General features: G+C 44.7%; 1 protein-coding gene across 3 annotated transcripts in view; it reads left to right on the top strand.

The window, feature by feature from the left end:
- Positions 1–24205, top strand: part of TRAF3IP2 (TRAF3 interacting protein 2) — a 25653-nt gene that overhangs the window by 431 nt on the left and 1017 nt on the right. The window contains exons 1-9 of one of the 3 annotated variants that reach the window (XM_005418427.2): positions 2191–2241; positions 6800–6884; positions 7128–7877; positions 10916–11105; positions 13337–13512; positions 14962–15050; positions 16750–16818; positions 19106–19222; positions 20337–20411. In XM_005418427.2, the coding sequence (XP_005418484.1) occupies positions 6869–6884; positions 7128–7877; positions 10916–11105; positions 13337–13512; positions 14962–15050; positions 16750–16818; positions 19106–19222; positions 20337–20411 (1482 nt within the window). In that variant the 5' untranslated portion in view covers positions 2191–2241; positions 6800–6868. Of the gene's footprint in view, positions 1–2190; positions 2242–6799; positions 6885–7127; positions 7878–10915; positions 11106–13336; positions 13513–14961; positions 15051–16749; positions 16819–19105; positions 19223–20336; positions 20412–24205 lie in introns of those variants that run through there. The other 2 variants (XM_031066706.1, XM_031066707.1) reach the window with 2 other exon arrangements.

The following is a 24205-nucleotide window of genomic DNA, read 5'->3' as shown; positions in this document are numbered from 1 at the left end:
AGGCCTGAGCCCCATCCCGCCCTGCCCGGCTCTGCAGGCTCAAGGTGGTGTGTTTTTCGATGGCCCTCTCCCTTTCCTTTTCCCTTTCCCCTTCCCTTCCCTCCCCTTCCCCGGCTGACCTGGGACTGCACGGGACAGGTCCACAGAGCTGGTGAGGGAGCGGTGGCTGCAAGGTGTGAAGAAAACACATCGGTTTTGCCCCGTTCTCTATAGCCTTGGCATGGAAACAAGTGGGAGCAAGGTGGTAGTATTTCTTCTTGATTAGGATTAAATCAGCCATATATAACCTGCTGCCATATAAAACCTGCTCCCATTTCACCCAGTTTCAGGATACAGGTTTTGTAGGGTTAGCACTGGCTGGGCACCGAGATTGATGCATCTACTGGTCCTCAACCACCAGCAGCAACCCTGAGACCAGAAATTCCCATTTCCTGCAAGCCCTGGGTGGGTCAAGGCCTGGACTGGCCACAGCAGTGCCCCACCGTGACCAGGTGTTGCTGTGACACCCATGGTGGGTGATTCCAGAGACAGGGATACGAGGGGCAGGGTGGCTGGGCCAGGGTGGGCAGGTGGCTGCTGCCTTCAATGCCATCAGCCTCTGAAACTGGCCTTACCCTTGCAGAGAGCTGGCAGTGTCTGGAAGCATGCTGTATTTTTCATTGTTTTTATTTTCCAGTGGAGTTGAGTTTTCTTTCTGTTTTCCTAAGGCAGGAAGCAAGGCATGTGCAATTATGGTGTTCGTGTCTGTCAGTGCCCCCCACCCCCAGCAGTGGCTTTTGAAGTTTGGCAGAGGGTACATGTCTGAAAGATACACACATTTCTGCACGTTTCATGACTGCAAGCGAGCGAGGCTGTTCTCACGCCAGCCGAGGGAGACACGTCAGGTCCCGCAGGCTTCCCTCAGCCTCCCGCCGCCCACGCACCGCGCAGCCCTCGCGCTGCAGAGCAGGCTGGGGAGGGGAGAGACATCAGCCCTGTGAAATACCTGGGGCTCTTTGGGAACCAGAGTCTTCAATGTAAGGCATGAAGCTGTAGGAGAGCAGGCTGAGGAAATTGATGCTTCTCAGAGTAATCCCCCCATCCCACCCCACTGAGCCAGCCCCAGTTTTGTGACAGGAGTTTTGGATGTCCCAGGGCTATGGAACATCCCAGATTGGGGGTTCTTAAGTGCCTGTGAGAGTTTTATCAACACCAGAAATGGGTAGGAAGTAGCCTCTGGAAAACAATCACATTTTTAAGCGTACTGAAGATAATTGTAGATGTTTTCATATTTCACAAAGTTTAGAAAACTGCCTATATCTGAGATGCCTGTTTGGATCCTGCTAGAGGCTGTCACCCTTCTAGTTTCTTACTTCCCAGCATTCCTTCAACATGTATATCAATGTCTACACTAAAAAGACAAAAAATATCAGGTCTGCTCTAGCCTTTGCACTATGGATTGTCCAGTGAAGCAGCATTAGTGCTGCAAAAGAGAATGTGAAGTTTGCCATGCAGACAGGATTTGAAGTATGTTCTCCTGGCACGTGTAGATTTTCCTGCCATGGCTTCAGAAAATACATGAGAGCAACCATATAGCCAGAAGAACATTGTTTCCTTATTCTTTTTCTAATTTTTTCCAGAAGTCATAAAAATAAGCATTACCTGCCCTAGGGAGCTAAAAGTCTGGGCTAGGAATGTGGCATGTTGCCTTAGTCTTTGCTGTGCAGGGTACCCAAGGGAGAGGGTCAGTGTCCGTGATGATAGCAGCTGAAATTTCTCCTGGTGAAGTGCGATACTCTGAAGCTTGGATTTCCTTGGCAGTGCTTATTTAACTTTTAGACCCAAGCCAATTCCCACATTTGCACTTTCTCCTCCTGTAAGGATTTCCCTCTGGGATTTTTTGAGGAAAGTTGTGTCTAGTGTTTCTGTAGAGAGAGCAGCATTAGAGCAAGTGCTCTTGCACACTTACATTCTTCTCACCCCGTGGCAACAGCGTTCCTTGGGATCTCAGCGTGTGCATCCTCACAGCAGCTTGCAGATTCTGCATCCACTTACTCCCATCCTGCAGATGGATATCAGCAGCACCAGGGAGCTTAAGAGATTCAGCCAAAGTACACAGGAATTATTTGGAAATCAAGAAATACCTGTCTGTCCCCACCCCTTGTGATCTCAGCTTTGCCTTAATCTCTACCCTTGCCATTTCAGAAATGCTGTGACTGGCAAATAAAAAACCCTGTCCTCGTGTGTTGTGCACCAAGGAAGGTGAGGTTTCTTTCTCATCCTAATGTTTTCTGTTTTAACAAGGTAGACAAATAAAACTTTGATCAAAAGAGCAAAAATATTCTCCCCCTCTCCAGAAGCAGCAGAGAGCACAACCATGCTCATGTTGCAGTCTCTCTACTCTGTTTCTTCATGACAGAAGGTTTCTAATCAAAAGCAGATAGATGGTGTGTTTTGGGACAGCGCATCCTGACAAGTCTTCCTGCTGGAAAACTTGATGAAATAAATACCTGATGGATTTTGCAATCAGCTGCAAGAAAACAGCACAGATGAGCTAAGCCCAAGAGCCTTCCCCTTGTCCCCTTGCCTCCATGGGAGGATTTTTAGGGGACTTTGGCCATTGCTTCAGACTTGGGTGCTCAGGCCCATCTCTACTGACCTGCAGAAGAATTTGCTCCCCTTCATTTATGCTGTCCCTGCAGGTTTCCAGGAATGGCCACGGCCAGCAGCAGCTGGATGTAAGCAGGATTTCTGGGTGGTGTCCCCTGTCTCCCTGGCAGAAGCAGAGGAAGAAGCTCTCTGGGTGTGGGAAGCCTCACAAGGAAGCTGGAAGGGGGTTCTTCTCAGGAGCTTGAATCACTGAGCACCCACCCACAAAGGTTATTTGCTGAATTAATGCACATTGCAGAACTGGGTGTATAAGGAGAGGAAGGAAAAAGAGTGGTTTAAGGAGTTCCCTTGACATTTTTGGGAGCAGTCCAGGCTCTGTCCCTCTAGGAAGGGCCTCCTTACTTTATTACAAGCAGAAATATATGCAATGGCTCCAGCTGGTTATCAGTAATCTCCTGAATAGTCAGAGGTGCAGGGGGGTATTAAATTCTTGACGTTTTCTGGCAATATCATGAACTGACTTGAAGTTGCAGTGCCTTTCCAAATGAGGTTGGGCACGATCTCTGCTCTCCAGCAGCCTCTGTGCCAGAGAAGGGATCAGGCTACAGGTTTCTGAGGGTATTTTAGTATGCTGAAGCATTCCTTTCTTCTAGTTCTTCAACACAGGAGACCAAGCAGGTAATTTTTCTGCCCTATGCCTAACTGTATTTGCAGGATAAGCTAACTAGAAAAGTCAAAGAAAGCAAAATGAAACTCAGCAGCACAAGGCAACATAAAATACAGGGATAATGGGCTCTTTTGGGTCTTTTTCCAAAAGCCAAGAATCTTCAGCTGAGCAAAAACAACACCCTGAAGTACTGCTTTTGGAGGAGGATGTTTTTAAATCATCTGTTATATTTTCAGCAGTGTGGGGATTTCTCTTGGGAATTCCCATCCACATGCCACTGCCGGCATTGCTTAAAAGATGTTCAGCATGTCCTGGGGTTAATTTATCCCGGGGGCCATTGCTACAGACAGAGCTCTGCTGTTGTAACAGCTTCTCTCTCCAGCCAGGGCTACTGAGGGGGGAGGAGGATGAAGTCACTTTTCCTACTTTTTTAATGCCAAAGCCCTCATCCCCTTGGTGCCTCCTACCTTGACCCTGTGAGAGCAGGGGCAGGGTCTAAGCAAAAACCTGTCTAAAAAACCTAGAATTTTTTGCAGGTAAAAACGTAAGTGATGGAATTGGTTGTGTCTTCTGTCTGACCAAATTATTTCACTCAGGTATTTGGAGTAATTTTTTGAGGTCATGTTACACAGGAAGGAAATAAGGCTGTCTTTTAAATATTAAGTTGATTTGGGAGATAAAGAGGCATTTATCCATTCTGAGGTTAAACTAATTGGAAAGACGTTTTTGAAATACTCTGAAGCAAGATGTTTGAAGAGTTTAGTGGGTGATGATTTGCAATACAGTTTACTGGAGTCCTAATACCCCTTCTCCAAAAGGCAGACTAAATACATTAAATAGCAAACTTTAGGAAAGCAAATCTGAAGTTTTCTTGCCCGTATTGTCCCTTTCATTAGATTAATGCAGTTTCATTTCATAGATAGTCTGATGCTAGCAGTGGAACTAAAAGACCTAAAACTTCGGAGGTTGTAGCCTCCGAAGGAATTTAGTCACTTTTAAATCCCATCTGACACTCAATCCAAAACCTACAGAAGTCAATAGAAAGATTTCCATTTACTTCATCGAGCTCTGGATTGAGATCTCAGTTTCTCCACAGAAATCTGTTCTTGGCATGGTGCTAAACTGAAGGCTATTGAATAGAGAGGATCTGAATTCAAAGCATTTTCTAGTATTTTCACCCAGCTACTTCAGAGACCATCAAAACAGCGTCTTGGTGTATGAGGCATTACAAATTTGTTTCTGAAAAGTGGAGTTTGTATGTTTGCTAAGGATTATATCAAATAGAGGCGTGATCAGACAATGCACGTGGCCTACAAGGTGGAGCTGTACCCCAGTCCTCAGCTGAGTTGTGCTTTGTGAACACCAGGGTGAATTTTGCACAAGGAACCAGTTAACTGGAGATGCTCAGAGGGGAGATAAGAGATTGCTATGTGATTTGTGCTGCTGGAGTGCCGTCATTCACTTTACGACCAAACATAGAGAGATATCCTCAAGTTGAAGCACGTCTGAGCAGGCACTTCAAGGCCAGCTGATCCAAGGGTCAGGTTTACAAAACTGTTGAGGTAAGCAGAAGACAGATGCTTTGCAGGGCATTTGACACCTCTCCTTCACAGGTGCTTCTCTGTCAGGGGACCACTCAGCAGCTTTACAGCCCAGTTGGTGTAAATCTGACTGTGCTGTGCTGCCCTGGTGAGTCATCACCCCAGGGCAGTCATCATTTAAGCTGACTGTGACCAAAGGTCCCAGGCAAAGGACACCTTGCCACCCCTGCACAGCATCAAGTTCCTGACACGGGTGCTGAGAGCTCGAGGTTTTCTCTTTCCTGTCACATCAGTTATGCTGGTTGGAAAACCGGGATTTAGCGGGCTTGGCTGATTTTTGTGACCTGGTGTAGAGGAAAAGGGGTGCAAACCTCAGGGAGAGACGTAATGGTGGTGAGCTGACTGTCAGCCTTTTCAGCCTGGGCGCTGGAATGGCAGGAGCTGGTTTGGCACCAGAGCCAGCTCGCTCGTGCAGGGGCTGCAGCTGTCAGAGCAGCAGCAGCAGCGTGTGTGCTGTGCTGGTGCAGCTAATAGCTGCTCTGAGGACTTGCCTACATGGGAAAATTTACCAGTGTAATTATCCCACTGTAATTATCCCAGGATAACTCTCCCTGTGGATGTGCTTAATATAACATAGGGTATGTATGAATATATGGCAAATCTTCTGCACAGATGGGGTTTAAGTTACATAGAGGAGGAATGTTTACATTGCAGCCCAGCAGCAAAGCACAGTTTGTATCCTACTTCCCAGCAAATGTTACACCCAGAATTTTCTGTGCCAGAGGTACTTTCAGAGGGAAGTACGTGTCATTTGATCTGATCAGCAAAAATGAAAAGCCTCAACCTTGCCCTGTAAACATGGGGCACAACATTTGCTTTTACAGAATCACTGTGGAAGCCAGGGTAAAGGCTGGGACACTGCTTGGTACCTCTCTGTGATCCTGTTCAACTCTTTTTTATAGAGTGATCATTTAAATTTGTTGTTCATTTGACTTTTTTGTTCAAAACATTGTGACTGAAGTTGGGAGAAACCCTTGGATCTCTAAAAGCTCTTCAAACACATTGTGATTTTGACTTTCTCTACCAGGCTTTCAGGCCAGATTCTTTCACCAAATGTTGTCATTCCCATTGCTTGAGTGCTTAGTTCCCTCTCCTCTGATAACTCTCCTACTTGGAATTTTAGCTTCTTCAATCTGATATAAGGCTGGGGAAATGATGAGCACCAAGCGTGTTTTTCTATACTCCATGGGAAAAAAGAGAATTTGCTGGGAGCAAGCTGAGCTGCGCCCTGTAAGAGGATGAAGATGGCTGCACTTCCTGAAGCCTGCTCAGCATTCACCTATCACTGCTGCTGTCGTCCTGACTCGGGGGGAGGCAGAGGTGTCCATCATCAGGAGTCACTTGGCCAGACCAAATCTACTGCAATAGCAGTCCCAAAAGGAAGTGATAATTTTGTTTTGGGCCCAAGTCAGTTCTGAAGGAAAGAGGAAAAAAATCCAACCAATAACTAATCTCTCTAAATGATCTTTTAATTTTCAACAATTACAAATAATGAGAGTCCTGTGATAATTGACTGGAAGAAATGGTACAATAAATTAAGCAGCAGTACTTGGAAACAAGATTTGAAGTTGAAATTACTCAGCTAGGTGTGTCATAAAGTTTAAATCCAATGCATCAGCTGTTATTAGAAGGTCAGGAGTAAAATATTTGCGAGTGGTTGTGTTGCCTGGATTATGCCTACACCAAACCTCCAGACCTAAGTCTAATTTACTATCAGGTGCCAGAATTACTTCTGAGAGACAGTTCATCTGCTTTTTCCCCCCTCCAGTGTCAGCCGGAACAGTAGGTTTCAGAAATCCCATAAAAAACATTTGATTTGCGCAACACAATTTCCAAAACTTTAACTGCTATTTCTTTTCCAGTATCTGAGATAGTTATTTTAGGATTATTGCCCATGTGAAACAGTACCGTGTTCACAAGAGTCCTTTTTCTTGTTTTCCAGTTTGCTGAAAAATCCTGGCCTTGCAGTAAGGCAGCTGACTCACTTCCGGTCCAACAAAAAACTTTGGAAATGGCCTCTGTGTCAGGTTAGTCCAAATTATAACTCTCTACTAGCTTCACTCCAGCTAACCCTCTACTTTCTTGTTTTGCCAAAAGTCAGCCAGACCTTTCTTGCTGTTTTCTGCCATCTTTTTAAAAAGCATTAAAGAATATAAGGAATACATATTGCTCTTCAGTATTCCAGCTCACAGTCAGTGAAGGATGATGGATGACAGGCATTTAACTGTGTGGCTGTCCATCTCCAGTGTTACTTCTCTCAATTTTTTTAGGCACTTTTGTGGGTCGAAGCATACCAGTCGAAGTGGATGAATCCCTGCCATGGTCCCAGTTACCTGAACATGTCTTGGAAAAGGCTTTGCAGCCTTCTGGAGAGGATATGGAGCATGAGGAGGCCCAGAGCTCACGTGTTGCTCGAACACCTCAGGCCGATCCATCTAGCCTTTGCAGAGCGCCAGGACATCATCATTCAGCACTGTCCGTGGAGCCAGACAGCAGCTTGTGGTCAAAATATACTGATCCTGATGGAGGTGGACACTCCTGTTCCCCTGGTGAATCAATATCAGGAGTATTTCCCTCGAAGACACATTCTATAGCTATGGACAAGCCAGGCATGCAGCCAAGATCACAGCTTTCAGCTGACACCAGGCACAAGTCCAGTAAATCAGAGCAGATCTTGTCTGGTGTTCCTGAGGACTCACTGGAGGAGAGCAGCCAAGGGAGTTCACAGTCACAGCAACCCTCAGGAAACAGACTCCTGGCAGAGCTGGGGACTGTAGATACCGGGTACAACTCCCAGTCACAAGACGTCATGGGCATCAGGCACCTGGAGCCCCCCTTACCGCTGGTGTCTGTGCTGAACCCCCAGGACCTCCCAGGACCACTGATCTCCAGAGAGTTTCTGGGACCTGAGCATCAGCAGTGCCCAGTGTGCCATCACTTGCCCCATCCCAACACGCCCTCGCAGGCCCACGGCTGCCTCAGGCACGGCTGCCCGGCACAGCAGCCCCCCCCCGGCCCATGTGAGTAGCACCTCTCATTCCACAGGAGGTTCTCTGGCTGTATCTCAGCCATTGTTCACCAAGGGCGTGTTTCCAGCACAGCATGCAATTATTAAGCTCTTTAAACATCTAATTGCAGTCCATTTTACAGTTTCAGTTTTTTGGGTTATGTGGCTGGACTCTCTGCTGCAAAACATCTGAACCTCTTTGAGTTAAAGAGGTCACGGTTACTCATCGAGTGCAGGCGAATGATTTTGCTTAGAAACCAGCCTTTGTCGGTCACGCTGAGCATGCACAGCCTCTCCCTGCTGTTATTTCATATTCTAGTCATTTCCTTCCTCCTTGCATCAGTCATTCGGCAGCCTCCTATACCCACTCAATTCCTGTTGTTTTCATAGATTTCCCTGCTCCCCCTTGGATCTCCAAAGTTGAGAATTTCCTGCCAGGATCAGGATGGGAGGTTACCCTTGATCTCCATAAATAGTATCTCCCAGCACTATGACCAGACTCACCCATGTGTTTTATTTCTATGTGAAAAGAGCGTGACATCCATCATCCTAATTTTTTTTTCTGTTGTCAGCTGAAATGAAAGCTCATTACTTAAAATGGAGCCCTCTCAGCTGCTGGTGACTGTGTCGCTGAGCGCTGATGTGACTCCCTCAATATGGGCGTTCTGGCTCTGGGAGGCTACAGTGCAGTTTACAGCCTGCTATTAATTAGTATTCCTTTTCAGTCTCTGAGATTTTTATCTGTTATGAAGCGAGCTTTGAACATTCAACAGCAACATCATTGTTTTAATATAATTTATATTACATTAGGCTCATGAGCCCTGACCTGTTTTGGGCTGGCTTTGTAATAAAAAGCTGTAGGCCTGTTCTGATAAACCATTTTGGTTTTTAACCTTTTTTTGACTCCACAGCATTTATATTGCATCTGTTTGAGGAGTTTTGTCATTTCAGCTATGTGCTATAATTAGGTATATGAAAGAGAAGGGTTTCAGAAACTCGGTTTCCAGCTCTGATTTTGGAACTTTGTAAAGGGGAAGGGGCTACAGATGGGCTTTCAACAACATCTAGAGCTTACATTTGGAAAATGTCCTCTGGTTTTCCTTTCCTACCTTCTCCTTTCACTTCAGCTCTAAGCAGACAAAGAGCTGGGTGCACAACACCTCTCTCTATTTACCTCAGTTTACCTCCTCCACAAGCAGGCATCGTGAGAAATAGGACATTTACTGAATGAGGGCATTTTGTTTGAAAGCAGGAACTCTGAAAGGCTTTCTTCAGAAAAATCACTACCATTCTAGCCATATCCAGAGGGCAAAAAGAGTAAAGTAAACTCAGATGGCTGGAGCAGATTTGGTCAGGACCAAGAAGCTGGCAACTGTACTCCTGTTTCTCACATGCCTGCTACAGCGTAAATCACCTCCTGACAGCTCCGTGTGTCTCAGATAATTGTTGGGCACTGGCAACCCACAACAAAGCTCTGCATCTCCCCTGGGGAATAGCAGCTGTGCCCCGAGGCTCTAAACTGGCTGGGGCACCTGCTATTTGAGATACAGCAACAAAACTGCTTCTGAAGTCAAAGAAATGTTCACAGCAATGCCGTGTGCCTAGGGACCATACTTTCAGATACTTGTCTTTCAGGGATGTGGGGGTGTGTCGGCACACACGCCTGGCCACGCTGTGCTTTGAACTGTGGCTGCATCCAATACACTGTAGCAGCAGACAGATCCGAAGGAGGCTGGTGAAACATTGGCCTTAAAACCTCCAAACCAAACCAAGTGTCCCAAATCCCTGTCACCTTCCCTAGAGCTGGTCATGAGGAATCCAGGAGGAAACAATATTGACTTGCAGTATGGTTCTACCAGTCCCTTTCACCCTGTCCTGTTGCAAATAGTTAAGAGGGGGGTGGGAAAATTTCCTAAAACAGTCTCAACAAATACAATGTTGCTGAGTCACAATTTCATCAGGAATATGTGTAATTATGGGGTTGGTTGGAGGGTTTTTTTCTTTAGTGTTGGCTCCTGGAATTGGAGTATTCTATTAAAGCTTTGTTTTCTTTCTTTATCTTCCCCTTAAAAAAAAAAAAAAAAAAGATAGATAGTCCTCATGGCTGCTAGGGAAAGGAAGGCATGACCCAAAAATAGCTAAAAGGATTTTAAAAACCAGTTTTGGGGGAAAAGAGCATTTGAGTACTGCAGCTTTTAGAGACAGCTCATAACACCATAATCATGCAGTGCTAATAAGCCCTGCCAGGCTGGACTTTGATCTGCACACAGCAGCTTGGAAGTGCACAGAACTGCTGCCTAATGAAAACCACAAGCAGAAAGACTGAGAGGGAAAAAAAAATTCCTTTTCCCCAATTGGGAAACAAACAGCTTACATTGCTTTCTCTTTCAGTTTATGCCAACAGTTCCACTGTACAATAGTTATTAATCAGTATTATGTGTGGCTAGCAACAGTAAAGGTTTTCAGAATTACTTGAGCAAAATTATCACTTTGGGCTTCCCCTACAGCCTCTCGGATGGCAACGGGAGCAGCAGCAAGTCCTTAAAATGTCACTTTGACAGAAAATTCACACAGGGTGGAGTAACAAACTAAGCGATTATTTTTCCTCTTTTCATTTACAATAATCACAGTCTGTTTAGCCTTAGTGTTGCAAACTGATTTGTTCCAGGATTTTGCATCTGCTTTCATGAGAACTTTGGGATGATTCATTTTCACAAGTCATTGCCAAAATGAAATTTGAAAAAAACTGTACCAAAAAACACTGAAGCACAGTAAGAACAGGGACAAGGCAGCTCTGAATGTTTAACTGTCAGCTGTCCCAACAGCCCAGCCCCAAGCAGGGATCTGAACCCTGCCGTATGTGGATGGGAAATAGCAAGCTTCAGACTCCAAAACATTCCTTCATCTGGCTCCTTTCAGAGCGAGATACCTGCAAATGCCTCCAAACTGCTCAGTTTCCTGAGACATGCCTGGAAAGGAATAAACACAAACTGAGGCAAAAATGTGTTGGCTGAAATGATAGTTGCTGCCTTTATTTTCTCACCCTCCCAGATGGCAGAACTCCTTACCAGCATTTTGCTGAGCCATCGCAACCACTTCCTCCTGTTCCTGGACCTTGCATGAGAGTTATCCGCCCAGCCCAGCAAGTCATCCCAAATTACTCAAACCTCCGTGCTCCCAAAGGCACTGGAGATCGACCACCCCAGAGGACGTGCTCCTCCCCTGGTCCTCCTCGATTCCCGTAAGTATGCCTGGGGGGTGGGGATTGTGGGAAGTGGAAGTTCCTCTGATCTGATTTTGTGGGTTTTCAACAGTAATTCTGAATCCTTGTACTGTGAGCATGCCCAGGCTGCAGGAGTAAACGTGAGATGCTGGGTTGTTTTCTTTATTTGCTGTTTTACACCCAATGGGGGCCTGACCCTTTCCTAAAGGACTTCAAAGCCGGATACCTGATAGGTTGTCAGAGCACCCCCTGAAATGCATGCCTTGAGGAAGATAAATGCTTGAAGGTTAAATGGATGAGGGGTTGAAAAATATCTCAGTTGAAACCTTGGAGCTCTCCTGCTCATGGGCAAAGGTCAGTTTGGTGGCTTGCTGGGTCTTCAGCTTTTACACTGTACCAGCCTGGGACAACTCAATCACTGGCTTCCAGTGACTTCCTTCTTACCTCTTCTGTGGTGCAGAGAAAAAGGGAGGAAATCCCATCAGTTGCTGATATATCTCTGCACTGCAGTTTGCAGCCTTTTCTATGATTTTTCATAGCAAAATGTCTGGCACTTTTCATCCAGATTTTGATGATTTTCAGATATTGATTACCAGGCCTTCAATTCTTATAAGTATCTCATTAGCAGATGGGAAATCCTATTCATGCAGGGGTTCCTTCAGACTCAGCTATCTAAAAACAAATTGAAGCTTCAGGTTCTGAGAATATCTGAAATCAGACTGTTTTTATTCAAGTGCCACAATACTTTTAGAGGTGTTAAACTTGCAGGCATCTGTGCTTGAAAATGTCCACTTACGTGACATGGTCTTGGCAGGGAACTGTGAGAATGGGCAGGACAAAAGAGGGCAGACAGTTGAAATACCATTCTGCTCTGGCCTTTGAAAGATTAAGGGGTGTAACAGAAAAGTGACAGCAGGATCAGGGAGTGCCTGCAGCAGAGAGAATTGCACTGAAGAGTTTGTATGAAAATGTAAAAATATTGGGAGATAGTGGGTATCCTTTGCAGTAGTAAAATTTAAAACCAAACTCCTGATTTTTGGCACATTTTTTAAATAAGGTGGAGTTTTGGGAAGATCTGTAAATTAGCCACCGGGTAGTGTTTTTTGTGGCCATTGATGAGGCATGCGTTGCTTTTGTTAGTACTTTCTTTTGCGAAAAGAAATCCAGAATACTCAGGGTCTGTCCTGTGGCTGCATGGCTGCTGCTTGCAGGCTGACTCCAGGAACAGCAGTTATATGCTGGTAATATTTGCCTATAGAGTATTTTGTAACAGAAAACATCTGCACCGAAATGAATAAACCAGATCTTAATGTGACAACAGAAAACATGCTGCGACCAGCCTGTCATCATTCATTTAAGGAAGGCTAAGGAAAAAAGGAGAGTGGTCTTGATTGACTAAGCATCATGGCTCTGTGGGGAAAAGCTCTCAGAGAAACCTAAAACTCATCCAACAAATTCAACCCAGCAGATTGCAAGCACACCTCGCATAAAAATCTCTATAGATTCACCTTCCCGTTGACTTAAAATCTGAATCCAAAATGTAGGACAAGAACTGCTAAACTTCCTAAGATCATCCCTCTCTGTCTGTTTGCTACAATGGAGAAGACATTAGGCAAGGTTATTGCAGCTCTGGAATGCCAGTCCCTGACATGAGAAACTCTTGCTTGGGTCTGCCATTGCTCGTCAAGAAATTAACTTTGTTCCCTTTGGCAAAACACTGGGTTTGTCCAAGGCTGGAGGGCCTCCAGAGCTGGAGCTGGAGCTGGAGTGCCCTTGTAGACCCATTTTCCCAATTTCCAGCTTTCTCTGAGCCTCTTGCACTACACAGGACATCGTGAGAGCATCTGAGGTGCCATGAAGGGTTCTTTAGATAATGGGAAGACATTACCCAAGGGCCACCCTGCTTCCACACGTGCATAACAACATCCATGACATGCCATTATTTCTCACTCAGAAACAGCCTTTGCTTCTGCTAATTGCAAACTGAACAGCTTTCAGCTATGATGTGCCTTACTTCCTGTGATTAATGTTTCTCCGATAAACTGCTTCTTGTGATGGCCTGTCATCAAGGTATCTGTTCCAAAGACACTGTAATAACTAAGCAGATGTGCTGAGCCAAGCATTTCTGCAAGAACTTTTCATAGCTAATATGCAGATAAAGTTCTTAATCTGTTATTAACAGGAGAAAAAATTCTGGATTTTGCCGAAAAATAAGTATTTTCCAAATCCTCCATTGCTTTTCTTTGTAGAAACCAGCTATACAACCAGCTACCTAATGGTCAGCTGCCCCCCAAGGCATGTGGACCAGATGAAGCATGTGGTTGTCCTTCTGACAATTTTCCATCTCCAGCTGCTGTCCCAAGACCTCTCAGTAACCCTGCAGCCAGGGGAACTCTGAGAACCAGCAATCTGCCGGAGGAGTTGCGTAAGTGGTTAGCAAATTTGTTCTGTGCAAGATTTTACAGCATGGCCCAACAGCTTTAGGTGGGAGAGCTCCAGAGTGGTGAAGGGGGAGGAGGAGAATGCAGGGGGAAATGACAGTAAGACAACAAGAAAAGTGTCACCATATCTCTTGGGTGTGAGTGTCTGCGTTTGGTGGGATGGAATTACCCCTTGAATCCTGAAAACATAGTGGTCATTAATTGCTTGTTATTTTGTTTACAAAAAGTAAATACTGTTCAGATTGTTTTCATGACTCCTTGCTAAACAGGATGTCCCTTTGAGACAGGAGGGGCTGGGGCTTACAGTAAAAGACTAAAAACAAACAAAGCCTGAGGGATAAAGTGTTTCTGCCTGTCCCAAACCAGACAAATATGTTGAACCCTGGCCTCAGTTTCTCCCTGAACTGGTGAGTTTGGAGAGGACTCTGGGACATGCTGAGGGCAGCACAGGCTCTGACTGACATGCTTCTATTGCCACCAGCACCACAGAGGCATTCACCCTCCAACTCTTAGGGGAAAGTTAGGTTTCAGAAAAAAAGCTTCTTTCTGAATGCCAATCTGACTAGTACGTGAGATGTACCATTGCTAAGAACCCCCACAGCTCTCCTGAGGTTTTGATTTTTCCTTTTTCCTTCATTCCGCGTATCACCTTTCAAATCCAGAGAGTCACACCTCTCTGGCCTGCAGGGGAGTGAGTTATGATACCAGATGCCACTCTTGGATAAACCCTACTTTATCAGTTAGTGTGTCCTAGATGGAGGAATTACTGGGTAAAACAGGGTCATCTCTGGTAGATGCACAGCTGGATTAGATCAGCCAGCTGCTTTACCCTGATGCAAAGCCATGAAAACCCCTCCCACAAGGGCAAGGGCATTGCTGTCACCAGCCATGCATCCTGCCTGCACAGGGTGTTAGTGCTGCTCCAAGGAGAGGCAGTGTGACATGCATAAGGGCCCCTCCAGCTCTGTCATATCAGTGGGTCTGGGGAAAGCTGTGCTGGCTGCAGCCAGTGCAGGTAACTCAAGCTGTGGGTGAGAGCCCAGGCTCAGGTATGCCCAAGCATGGGAGAAAGCAGCTCTGGCCACAGGGCAGGGGGAGCAGCAGAGGGATTTACCCTCTGCAGCTTGCCAGTAAGGCTGGAGGAGCTCATATCTAGAGCAGGTCTTTGTGACAGGGGGTTGGTTTCAATACTGAGCCACTGCACTATCCCACATCCATTTTGTAAACAATCCAAAGAGACCTAAGTGGGCAGAACCTGCAGCATGGTGGAGAAGGAGGGCTGTGACAGTCTCAGCCCCTGAATGGTGTATTTAAAGGAGGGCTCTGACAGTCTCACCCTCTAAATGGTGTATTTAAAGGAGGGCTGTGACAGTCTCACCCTCTGAATGGTGTATTTAAATGTGTTATATATTCATACAGACTCTCTCTCCCAGGCAAGGTCTTTATAACCTACTCGGTGGATACGGCAGTGGAGGTTATGAAATTTGTGAACTTCCTGTCTGTAAACGGATTTCAAACTGCTGTAAGTATTCCTTCCAGAAAAAATGGCTTTCAACCAGGGAAGAGGTTTTTTTAAAAAAAGCAGAAGCAATACACTGCCCATTTAAATGGTTTTCTGGTTATCATCACATTTTGTAGGCTAAAGAAGATACAGATAGGATGAACTAGCCTTGGTTTTGCAAGCTGTAACTTAAATGATCTGCCTCTTAGTTTGTTCTTCTTTTAACTGAATTTTGTGCTTTGAAATATGCTTTTATAATGATCCTGGAAAATTTCACTTAGTGACACCAGATGGGCAATTAACATGAGGTTTTGTGAGCTATTCCATTAATATTGTCTCATATTTGATCTGTAATATCAGGATTACAAAAGGTCAATTTTACATTCTTCCTGTCCTACCTTTTATTTTCTCCAATGCTGTTATATCATTGATTCTTCAGATGTGAGTAACTTTCTGCTAAAAAAGAACTAAAAGCAGATTCTAAAATTCACACAACTTAATGAAACAGCCTATCTCGTTTCGTTTGCTTTGTTATCCCTTTAAAAGTGATTTTGCTTTGTTATACTTTTAAAAGGGATTCTGAAAATCATTGGCCTGAAAAGGTCTGTGTCATACTTTCTAATCCCATAAGCCATTCTGATTTTTACTGAATTTCTCATGAGTTTGCTTCATCTTAGAGGCCCACAGAGGCTCTAGGATTCAGTGTTCATCAAAATCTTGATTCATATTTTCTTATTTCAAGAGCATATGCTACCTGACCCCTCAACCTTCATTCTTTGGCTCCAGTTCAGGAAAGCATTTAAGCAAGTGGCTATCATTAAACTGAATGAGACTCAGTGGGGAGCTTTGCACATGCTTATTTATTTTCATGAATCAAAGATTTTTTTACAGAGACTGCAATTATACTTCTCTCCAGCAGTTCTGTACTATGACCAATTCATAAGAAAGCTTCTGGGCACCATAGCTTTACAGAGTAGAAGGCTCATTAATAGCACCTTTGCTGGACAGGCAACTCTTGGAGCCTGATGCAGAATAATAAATACAGCAAAATGGCCCCAAAGCAGGGAAACAAGTGAGCTCTCTGCATTCAGAAAGGGAAAAAGAAAGACTTGAGAGCAGATCATGACTCTTATCTCGAAAACTTGGAGAAGTTAATAATTACTCCATTGGTCACAGTCACTGATTGCTGGTTTCTGGGTTTACTGGCTGTGCAGAGAAGCCAGCAGTGCTGGTCATATTCAGTCCTGTGAAGTCTGTCACTGAAGTCTGGGTAACTGCACGCGGTTATCAGTGACCTGGCTGACTTCCCACCACACACCCTGAATATTTAGTTCAATATGAAGCTAAAGTTTCCCACTCAGTAGACCCTTGCAGTGAGAAAATAGCAGGCATTTGCAGCTATACAGATGGAGAAGGTGGGCAGCACCTTGTTCTGTCCAGTAAAAAATGCCTGGGAGCTGGGGACTGGCAGAGCAGCCAGTCAAAGGGCCAGCTGAGTGGGAGCCCAAGGAGGTGCCTGCAGCAGCCCCTCTCTGCCTGCTGCCTGCCCAGCTTGATTCAGGACTGCATGGAAAGGGGAGAAGTGCATGTACACATTTTTTTCCTAAGGAAATTGGAAATGCTTGTCATAAACAAAGAAAGGAGTAGGTGCTCTATGAGTGCCCTAAAATGGAGAGGAAAGGTGAAGGGATGCTCACTACAGACTTTCATTCTCTTGCAGATTGATATCTTTGAGGATACGGTACGAGGTATTGACATCATTAAGTGGATGGAGCGCTACCTAGGTGATGTATGTAAGGGCAGTTTAACCTTGTTTATAGCAGAGGTGACCTGAGGAAAATGGTTGAATTATTCTAATACACAGCAGGGACAGAATGAAAATGCAAGACCCTACTGTTGTCTTCCCTGCCCCTGTAGAAATGGCAGAGGTGTTGCAGAGAGAGGCAAATCTCACTCGCATCTGTATCTGATGGTCCCAGAGCTCTTTCTTTAAGAAATGAAGGGCTAATCCTGGCATTCTTGCAAAATTCCAATGCTGCCTGTTACATCCAGCCTGAAGCTGCCATTGGAAAAGTTATTCCTCCATCCCCTTTTTAAATAGTGGGCTTTAGCTGTGCTTGGTTACAATGATATCTGTATTTCATCCCAGGCTGCCATAGTCATGGCTCATATTCATCCTTCTCACCTGTAGCTTTTACACTGATATCTAAAACACTGAAGGCTTCTTCTGGATAAACCATTCTACATTTAAACTGGAAATTGATATTCTCTTGGTTGATATACAGATTTGCTCTCATCACTTTGTATCTATCTAAGCAGTAAAACAGAGATTTATCTTGCTGCCAGTGCTGTCCCCTGCAGCAGCAACTTCCTCTGAAGTTCCCCTGAGCAGTGAGTGCACATCTCCTTTAGGATCAAGCCAAGTGGTTGGACTATACCAGCACAGCTGGGTGCAAACTGGCAATTCTGTCACTGGACAGGAGCCATTGTGGGCTGCCTTCCTTGGATTCTTGCCTTGCTGAGCGTCCACTGGGTCTCTGACTCACTCTGGCCAGATCTCCATGGCTCAGGAACAGGATGACAGAAATGCTGGACTCTCCTCCACCTGAGCAAGGAAACTCAGCCATCTGAGGCAGCCCTACACAGGTTTCCTGCAGGTGTCCATGCAGGCAGGATACAACTGCATGCAGAGCCAGCCTGGGACCTCTGCCATGGAAATGCAGTCATGCCTACTGGGGCTTGCATCAGGACAAATTAGGCTTGGGCTGACTGTGTGTAATGTAGGTAATGAAACCAGAAGACAGGGTGACTTTGCTTTTGCCAAAAACATCATTATCACTTAAAATACAAGCTGGCAGATCTCCTCTGGGACTTGTGCACAGTCAGTAGGAGAAACCAGTATGTGCAGAGAACAATCTCCTGCCTTCACCTGAGGATCTTTCTCTGACTACCCACCCCAGAAAAGTTTGGTTTCCCTCACTGACTGTAGAGGCAGTTTCTAACTTCAAAACCCTTACATGTGTGTGGAGGAAGAGACTGCTTGGACACAAGCAGAGGAAAGTGTACAACTGGGCATGTCTCTTGCAAACCCTCAACATCTGTAAGTGCTTACACACATGTCAAGCACAAGCAAATTAATTCAGGAGTATGTTGAGTCAGTGAAAGGTATAATGGCTCCTTACCATATCTGACCCTATGGTGGGGCAGATTCTCTTAATACAGCACAGAAGGAAAGAGTTAATTACATGCCTGGCAAACTGTAAGATTTGGAAGCCTTACACAGGCTTCACGTGCTGGGGATGAAAGGCAGGCCCCAGGTAAACACAAGTAGGAAGCTTTCATCTGCTGCATTTCACCTGGCCTGCCATTAAGGAGGAGAGATGTTTCCCAGATATAAAGGATGGCGCCTCTCTGGAAACCTGAGCTCAAGTGTGGGGCTGGGATTAAACAGGTCAGAGGCAGGATCTGGGCTGTCCTAGCAAGGTGGAGGAGCATTGCCTTCAGCCCATTGTGACAGAGCTGCCAGGTACCCCTAAAACTGCCCAGCCCATCCACAACAGCATCCCTCTTTGCACAGCCACCTCTCTGCACACTTTGCCACTAAGATCAGCAAGAAAAGACATCATTTCTGCCACTGAGAGCCCTAGAAGTAGCTTCCACAGACTGCTGTCTTTAGTAGCTTTTTGTATAAAAAGCCATAGATGACTAAAGAGATGCACTTCTGCTTAAGCTGTTGGAAAACATTTGGGTCTGAATTTAAAGACAAAAGTTTTCTGTGTATGCACATAGACACTACACTGATAAAAAGTAGCTTTTTATGACAGGGATTCCAAGTGTCAACTGGTAGCTGCTAATACATCTCTTGACATTTTGATTTTCTATATTGAGATGTTGAGAAATAACGAGGAGAACGAGTGTGTGAGTTCTCCTGTATTTCCTGCCAGAATGAATGAGATCCTCTTGTGTTTGCCAGGAACACAAAGATCACTTAAAACACAAACTGGCAGATTTCCGATCTGCCTCTACCAAACACGCTGCGTTTCTCAATTTCATGAAAGTGCTTTTCTCCCTAACAGAAGACGGTGATGATAATCATAGCAATCAGTCCAAAATACAAACAGGATGTGGAAGGGGCTGAATCCCAGCTGGACAGAGATGAACACGGCTTACATACTAAATACATCCACAGGATGGTAAGCAAGGACGTGCATTTGCTGTTTTACAAAGACTGTCTCTTCTTCTCAAAAGACAAATCTGTCTCCAAATGGCAGGTTCTTTGCTTTGTTTTCCCTAATCCCCATAGTTAAACACCCCTCTTTGGAATTCATTAATCCTTCCTCTCATCAGCTCCGTATGCTCATTAACATCTGCTAAGAGGTTCAAGGAAGAAAAATCCTATTAAACATGCTCATCTTATTTCTTCATATTCTTTATTGTTCGGTATTTTTCCCCTCCTTCACCTTCTTGAGCCCTTGTACAGCCCTGAGCAGAATCTTATCTAACAGTGCCTGACCTTCCTCCTCTAAACCAGCCCCTGTTGCTTCAGCCATCCTGGAGCTGAGGTCTTTTCTTAGGCAGCAGTAGAGCTGAATGAAGGATGGAGTTGCAAAGCAAAGGCCAGAGATGCAATGTGGGGCTCCTGGGGAGTGCAGAGAGGTGCCAGAGGACCAGACACCCATCTCCACAGCCTCTCACAGGATGGACATTCAGCCCAGAAGAGCCCATAGAGCCATGAAGCTGATCCTTTCTCCCTTGGTTTGCAGTTAGCTGCCTTTCTCAGCCTGTAACCCATCTGATCCCCCCTCTGGAATCTGCAGTCAGGTTTCTCAGAAGCTGTCACCAGCAGCTGAGCTCTCAGCAGTACCTTGCTGTCCATACCAGCCCTGGGATGTCTGTGTCCAGGGCCATGGGGAACAGGCTGGGCTGTGGCTCAGACACAGACCTGGCCTCTGGCTGAAATCTTTCACCCATCTGTAGGCCAAACAGGGTGTTAGTCAAGCCAGGCTTCACCAGTTCGAGATGGATTTCATGGGATTGCACCTGCAGCTAAATCCACAATTATTTCACACCATGAAACTGAATGTTCAAGAAATGTTGACAGATCTTTCCTGTATCCTTTCTGTAGCAATGAAGAATTAGATTAAGTGGCCAAACCAAACAACACCGAGTCCACCAGCAATAGATCAACTCATTTAACAGAAGAGCAGTTTAAGTAAGCAAGGAATGTTTTTATACATAGGGTTCAGATGCATGCAGAGAAAAACTGTCATGTTATTACAATAAAACTGGCTTTTTGTTCTATTCTAGATGCAGATTGAGTTTATACAGCAAGGAAGTATGAACTTCAGATTCATCCCTGTGCTTTTCCCAAATGCCAAAAAGGTAACATACATGCATGCTTATATACTTTCCACATGATTAAGTGCATATTATTTTGAACACAGTGCAGCAGATGGAATCTTAAAACCCAAACACTCAATTTCTTGGTTCTTAATAGCCTACAAGTAATATTCAAAGCTTATAGGTTTATGTATTCCAAAGTTCATAGGTTTGTGTACATGCAAATAAAAAACATTTCATCCACAACATAAATCAGCGTATAAATGTATTTCTGATGATGAATGTACAACTAAAGCTCCAATTGCCTTGTGCACTGAAAGAATTTAAATGGAGAGGGGCAATCTATTCAGGAAGCATGCTTTTTATATTAACACTTTTATAATTTGTCCAAATGCAATGCTGATGAGTGAGATGGGCAGGATTTATGTGAAGAGAGGGTCTGGAAGAGGGTATGTTGAGAATATAAAAATAAAGAGTATAATAAATACTGAAGTACTAGGCTGTTTCTTGAACTGTGACAGGCCCATCAAAGGCAAACTAGGATTTTTTAGGACTTGCAATTTCATCTGCCCTCCTTACTTGTTTTGAAGATTCATTTGAGAATAAGAAATAAGTAATGCAACAGATTCCCATCTCTTCTACCTCACTCAGGAAATCTCTTGGATTTTTACAAAGACAAAAATATTAAAAGACTTCAGTTATAGCTTTCTCAATCTCCTGCATTGTATTCATGTTTACTTTACATAACTAAATGCTTTGTGCACTGTTGGGTAGCCATCATGTTGCCCCTAGGTACAGCTGCATTTTAGAAAAATATGGAAAGAATCTTTATATTTCTTTGGGTGCCCAAATTTTGGAACATGAGTCAAAATTTAAACAATGTTATAAATAGTTACAAGGCTGTGCAGTCCCACCACACTTGTGGATTTTAGTGTAATGAAGTTCTTTATTTAAGCAGCGATTTAAGATCAGAAATTTGAAACTATGTCCCTGGGTTTGTAAAATATTTGAGGTCCTGTGGGTTGAACAATACCTTTGGTATTTCATGTCATTCAGATCCCTTCCTGAATGATCTCAGTCTGCTACTTACCTTAAGTAAGTACCTGGAAGATAGCAGTGGTGGGAATTGGGCAGGCCAAAGGCAGAGAAGCAGTCAGCACTTTTTCAGTCAGTCTTTGGTGGGGGAAAAGGGCTCCTGACCTTGGGGCTACTGGAGTGCCCACCACGTGAACAGACCACACAGTCTAGAGCCACTTGGCACCTTAAGGTTTGCAGAGAGAAGTGTTCCAGGAGACACTATAGCTGTCTTGGGGCTCTGAGACAGAACGGTAAGTTATGTTAATTTGGGCTCAACTTTATTTATCAGAAGACTATTTAGTGTATAGCAGCAATTCTCTCAGACAGTGAGTGGTCTATAAGGAATTTCCAGGGTTGATTTATCCAGCTGCGTCTATCAAGGCATCAGGCTCCAGGAATCTTTCCTGTCCACCCTCTGTAGTCCACATAACCCTTCAGTTTTTTGAGAGGTGCCTTTCTCATTAAATTATGCAGATGAGCATTTTCTACTGCTGTTAAGCTTTAGTCTCTTTCTCCACATAATCCTTTGGTACATCACCTACCTTCATCTAGCTCCTTAATGATAATGTAACTGAGGACATCATGGGTGGAAGGAGAGCACCAGAGCCTGAACAAGTTGCAGTAATGAAGTCTGGAGGCAGTCAGAAGAAGTGAGGTACCTGAAAAACTGCCAAGTATATGGACAATTGGATGATGTTGGCGGGCAAATTTCTTCAATTTTGTCTTTTTTATACTGTCCTTTATACATTCAAGTGTTAGCATAGCTGGCAGTGGAAAAAAGCAGAAAATGAAGATTTGGAGGTTTCATCTGGGGATGGGGCTATTAGATGAGTTAATCTCATACACAGCACATCATAAAGCACTGCTGGTATGTGAAAATTAGTCGACCTCCAACAGGAAGAGATCTGTGTGATCCAAGGAGCGTTCATTAGGAAGCTGAATAATGAGGCGAGGAATGCACAACACACAGTTAAGGTGGAACTAGCATTTCCAGCTACACTGCTAAAGGACAAATGGGTCTTGCTGGTTCAAGGTTTGCATCACAACAATCCACAGAAATGTGTCCTCCTCATCTGGCCACCTGATGACCAAAGCAATAAGCCAAGACTGCCCCATGCTAGAGGCTTCCTCTGGAAACAACCAAGGGGTGAGATGAACGGGGCTGGTGCCAGGGAAGGCAGGAGATGTCAAACCATGCTCTGCTGTCACAACCCTGAACAGTCCTGTCCTCTCCACCAATGCACTCTGCCCTCTTCCTACCAGTATGAACTATGGAGTTATCAAATACTCTCCCTATGGCATAGAGAGAATTTCCTCTCAGCTCACAGATACACAGCCAAATTTTAAAAATGTAAAGGACAGTAACAATTTTCCCATTACTCCCACCTGCAGTGACAGATGCTGTTGTGTGGCAAGGAAAAGCCCCTTTCTCACTCTGGATAAAAACAGCAGCTATAGCTACCCTTTACCCCTACATACCTCTCTCAAATTAAAACTATTGCCAGAGCTGATTCATGTCCAGGTGTTTTTTGCACTGGCTTCATTATGGAGGGTATTAAAACTGCACAAGCAGTTTTGGAAGCAAGGCACAGAGCTTGTCTCTGAATGTATAGTGCCTCCCTCATTATATCCCCACTTGCTGATTTTTTACCTACTACACATTTCTCACACTAATTTCCATCTTAACTGAGTTACCCACGTGGATGTCTATCAAATGCATTTCTGCAGTCTGGACTGACTATATCTCCTGTATTTCCTTTGTCAAAAAAATGTAGTTTCTTATCAAAGGTAGAGAAAGGGCTCATTTGGTAAAACCCCTGCCATATTTAATTGCATTTCCTTCTATAGCTCTTAACAAGATTTAGTAAAGAAACAAATTCCATGTAACAATGGTATGTATGTGCATGCATATAGTTATCTTTCTTTCCCCCAGTCACATTTGTCTCTTGGCCGATTCCAAGGAGCTTTGTCAAAGGAGTAAAATTCACAAAGATTAAAATCCCTTCCAATGATCATGGGAATGAAAGGTTTGGACTGCAGCTAGGCTGTTTGCTGGCAGCAGGACATGTGCAGCCCATGCCAGGGCATCCCCTGGCAAGGTGCCAGAGATGTGCATGCCAGCAGCTTTTCACTCTGTCCTCCACTAGCTTGACAGGAACTGTGCTGCTCCTAACAGGGGCTACCTTGGGAAAACACTGCTAAATAAGAGGTCCAGGGACCAAGTGCTGGCTGTCCTGGCTCCTCATGTTGCTTACCTGCTGACTCATTTTGGCTAGGTTCTGGTGTCTCCAATTCCAAAATAAATCTGTCTCATGGTGACCATGAACTGGTTTTGGTCAAGGATCTGTCCCTTTGTTAATTAGTGGTATTATAATAGCCCTTCACCCCTAACATCCAGACTATCCATATGGAAACTTGCCAAGGCTGTGGGAGCATGGGAACATGAGGTCTGGGCAGGCTCATCTCCGTTAGCCGGCTGTCACTCTCCAATGCCATGCTGGTCCCAGCTTCATTATGTTAGTGGACATTAGCCAACCCCTGTGAAGAACTGCACCTTTTCCAGGATGCAGGGATTGGTGGAAGTTTGACCCTGCTAATCTGGAGATGCATTAGTCTCTCCTCAAGCTCAGTATCAGCCTCAGCCTTCTGCTCAGTTGGTCAGAGCACACCATGCTTGGTGAAGAAAGGTGCAAAGGGAGGGAGAGAGGGCTACCAGCATGTGAAATGTTCTTGTGGGGTCCCAGGCTTTCCCTCCTGAT

This window comes from Geospiza fortis, unplaced genomic scaffold (assembly GCF_000277835.1).
Source record: "Geospiza fortis unplaced genomic scaffold, GeoFor_1.0 scaffold98, whole genome shotgun sequence".
Lineage (NCBI taxonomy): Eukaryota > Metazoa > Chordata > Aves > Passeriformes > Thraupidae > Geospiza > Geospiza fortis.
This window is presented reverse-complemented; position numbering and strand designations above follow the sequence as displayed.